This window comes from Carlito syrichta, unplaced genomic scaffold (genome assembly GCF_000164805.1).
Source record: "Carlito syrichta isolate Samal-C Ts95f unplaced genomic scaffold, Tarsius_syrichta-2.0.1 Scaffold117959, whole genome shotgun sequence".
NCBI classification, from domain to species: Eukaryota; Metazoa; Chordata; class Mammalia; order Primates; family Tarsiidae; genus Carlito; species Carlito syrichta.
The window spans coordinates 54,222-57,868 of NW_007062055.1; the positions used below are offsets into that span (position 1 = coordinate 54,222).

Here is a 3,647-nt window from a genome sequence, read left to right on the forward strand (position 1 = left end):
GTGTCGGGCTCGTGCACCACCAAGACGTGCTGGACCACGCTGCCGCAGTTCCGCGAGCTGGGCTACGTGCTCAAGGACAAGTACAACGAGGCCGTGCACGTGGAGCCCGTGCGCGCCAGCCGCAACAAGCGGCCCACCTTCCTGAAGATCAAGAAGCCGCTGTCCTACCGCAAGCCCATGGACACGGACTTGGTGTACATCGAGAAGTCCCCCAACTACTGCGAGGAGGACCCGGTGACGGGCAGCGTGGGCACGCAGGGCCGGGCCTGCAACAAGACGGCGCCCATGGCCAGCGGCTGCGACCTCATGTGATGCGGCCGCGGCTACAACACCCACCAGTACGCCCGCGTGTGGCAGTGCAACTGCAAGTTCCACTGGTGCTGCTACGTCAAGTGCAACACGTGCAGCGAGCGCACCGAGATGTACACGTGCAAGTGAGCCGAGGCCAGGCCCCGCTGCTGGGCGCCCCGCCGGGAGGACGGCGGTTTCCCGGCTGTGCGCTCCGCCGCCTCGGCCTTCCCAGGGAGCCGCCGGGAGGCTGAGCTAGTCTTTTCTGCGCCGGAGGGCAGTCCGCCCGGGCTTCCCGCGGGCACCCGTGGAAAAGACCGCTCAGAGCCCTCGGCTGTTCTGTTCCCCGCCCAGGGCTGCTCCACCCTCCCCCAGGCGCCGCCCTCCCAAGTGCTCCCCGCTGGAGCGGAGCCTGCGGTCGCCGCAGAAACACCAAACCCCGGGGCCTCATCATAGCAATATTTAACAATTTATTCTGATAAAAGGTAATATTAATTTATTTAATTAAAAAGAATTCCTCCACCTCGTCGGGATCCGTTTTCTGCAATCCAAGCGGACTGCTGGCTTTCCTAGCGGGATGATGTGTTGCTAGGACGAGGAGCCCTGTCGAACTGTACCTAGCTGCTCTTGTGCAGCCCTCTCTGCGAGTGGACTTTGCAAGCGCCCCATGGCAGCGCTAGGCATTTAAGTACACGAGCAGACCTCTTTTATACATATATAGACACACACACACACACACACACACACACACATTTATATTTTTTGCTGTTTGCTGCTACTTATCCAGAGATGTCAGCTGGTCCAGATTTGGAGACTTTCCTTCCAGAGTACGTTTCCCATTCTTTTGCCCTCCCCAGTTCAAGCTTCACCGTCAGACAGATCCAGTTGGGGATATTCAGAGAGAGGAGAGATGATACTCCACTCCCAGCAGCTCCCACCTTTCGGAAAGCGAGCCACCGGATGAGAGAATATTTTGTCAAAGACTATTTTTATACGAATATTTTATTTATATCGAGTCTGCCTGTATCATTCCACGGCCTGTGCTGCTTCGTCATCCTGGCGCTCGCCTTGGGGCCAGGAGGGGTGTGGCCCGGGGGTGGGGTCAGGCCCTACGGGAGCCCACAACCCCCTGGGGTCTCGAGTTTTGTCTGCAGAGTGGGCACAGCTACCCCTGCGTGCCTGGGGCTGAGGCAGTCTCTCCTCCTCGGTAACCAGGAAGTAAACCAAATCCCAGCCTCAGCCTGTGAAGCTCAAGCCTCCCGAGTGGGGTCCCTGAGTGGTGGCCTCCAATGAGCCCCTGTGGCAGGGGGACAGGGTGTCCATCACAGGAACTCGGCGGTTGCCACTGGGCAGAGGCCAGCTCAGGAGCCCTCCACTCACAAGGACACCCCACTGCCTGTGAGTCCTGGGAGGTGAGGCACAGTCCTCAGAGAAGGGGCAGAAAGGCCGGGGGTGGGCCGGCGAACCGCTCTGCCCGAGGGGCTTTCTGGATGTCTCCCGGGGCAGGCCAGCAAGGAGAGGTAGGGCTAGGCCCCTCGGCTGTGGGCCCAGCCATGCCCGCCTGGTGCCCCTCAGCCTAGAAAGCTTCCCCATCTGTCCTCCCAGCCCCCGCAGGCTGTGGGTGTTCTAATAGGAGTCCATTTGCATTTCTGTGTGTGTGTGTACGCGTGCGTGTGTGTGACCTTAGGGGTTCCGGGGTAGTCACGCGACTTTGCGCCTTGAAGTGCCTCTGGTGTGCTTGTGTGTGTGCATGGGTCTGGGTGTTTCCGTGTGTGCCCAAGTATCTGTGTGTGCCCGGGAGGTTAGGTGATGGGCTCAGAGCTGTGTTCCGCGCACCTGCTGCTCGCATGGAGGCCTTGTGGTGTGGGGTCAAGAGACGACACCTCGGAACTCTGTCCCCACAGCCGCTGGTGGACCTTGACGGCTCTGAGACCACACCCCACGGCCCCACATGCTGGGAGCCCCTTTGTGTCTAGGCTGCCTCTGACTCCTCCATGTCAGCACTGAGCCTGGGTCACAGCATGGGCAAACCGAGTCTCGAGTGTGGATTGGCTTCTTCCCTTGGATCTTCTTTTTGCCATTTTTCCTTTACTTGAGGGTCTGGATGAGTGGCCATGTGGGGGGGGGAGGGAGGGATAGGCAGGTGGAGAGTGGGTGAATGGACGGGAGAGTGGGTGGGTGGTTGGCTAGACGGACGGACGGGCAGGTAGGTGGAGAGAGCTGCATGGATGGGAGAGTGGGTGTGTGGGTGGATGGGCAGGACGGATGAGCAGACAGACGGGTGGATGGACAGGTGGGAGGAGGGGGAACGCATAGAAGAGTGGGTGGGTGGACGCGTGAATGGAGGAACGCACGCGCAGGCAGACAGACGGATGAGTTAACAGATGGCAGGTGAGCGGACAGACTCATGGGTGGGTAGGAGGAGAGTGGGCAGGTGGGTGGGTGGATGGATGGATGGGCAGGCAGGTAAGGGGCTTCCTGGAAGTCCGCAGTCTCATTTGAACCCTGCCTGGGAAGACCTGCAGCGTCCGCCACAAGCGGGGTGCCTCTCCAAGCCTGCAGCCCTTCTTCTCCTGGCCTCATCGACGCCTGGGAACGGGGGGCTCCGACCATCCTCCCCAGATGACTGCTTCCTGTGAGTTACAGAAACACAGTCTCAGAAGAGCCACCCCCACGCCCTCCCTTCCTGCCCAGGTGAGGAGTGGGCCTGGCAGCAGGGCAGCTGGGCCTTGAGAACGGCCCGGTCGTCTGCCAGCCCGTCCCTGGGTCCTGCAGCACACGGTGGGCTCCCAGCCCTGAGGCCTGCCCTCCCTGGGCGCCAGCTCAGCCGTGCTCTGAGCCTCAGTTTCTCCATCTGTGAGACCAGGATACTGATGCCTACCTCACAGGGATGTTGTGAGGACCCTCCCAGGACTGACTGTACGGCACTTTGGGTTGCAAAGCCGTGGGTGAATGCTAAATACGATGATGATTAATTATGACCACTACTCTGATTACTCTTCTCTCCTTAATTTTGGGATTCTTTAAACACAGTTTATGGTAATAAATATTTGGTTCTGTGTCGGGCAAAGGTGTTCTTCCCACTTCGGTCTCTTCTTAAAGCAGCTTTTCCCCAAAATTGACACCCCAAAAGCCAAACTCTTGGGAGGCGGCATCAAAAAACCCAGACATCCCAGAGCTGTAGGGTTGGAAAGCAGGGGCCTGGAGCCTCCGCAGGACACGCTCAGACGAGCTGCAGGGCCAGCTTGCCACGTGGGGCCGTGGCCCTCACTGGGCAGGTCTTCCGATTTCCCGAGGAAGGATGACCTCCAGGCTTTAAAGTAAATGTCCCATTTTTCCGGCATGCGGACAAACACCTT

At 59.4% G+C, this 3,647-nt stretch overlaps 1 protein-coding gene across 1 annotated transcript in view; it reads left to right on the top strand.

The window, feature by feature from the left end:
- Positions 1–813, top strand: part of WNT7A (Wnt family member 7A) — a gene marked incomplete at its 5' end in the record, with an annotated part of 50,758 nt that extends 49,945 nt beyond the window's left edge. Inside the window, 1 exon segment of the mRNA XM_021707439.1 lies at positions 1–813. This exon segment is cut by the window's left edge and continues 51 nt beyond it. Coding sequence (XP_021563114.1) covers positions 1–438 — 438 coding nt within the window.
- Between the last annotated feature and the right edge of the window lie 2,834 nt (positions 814–3,647).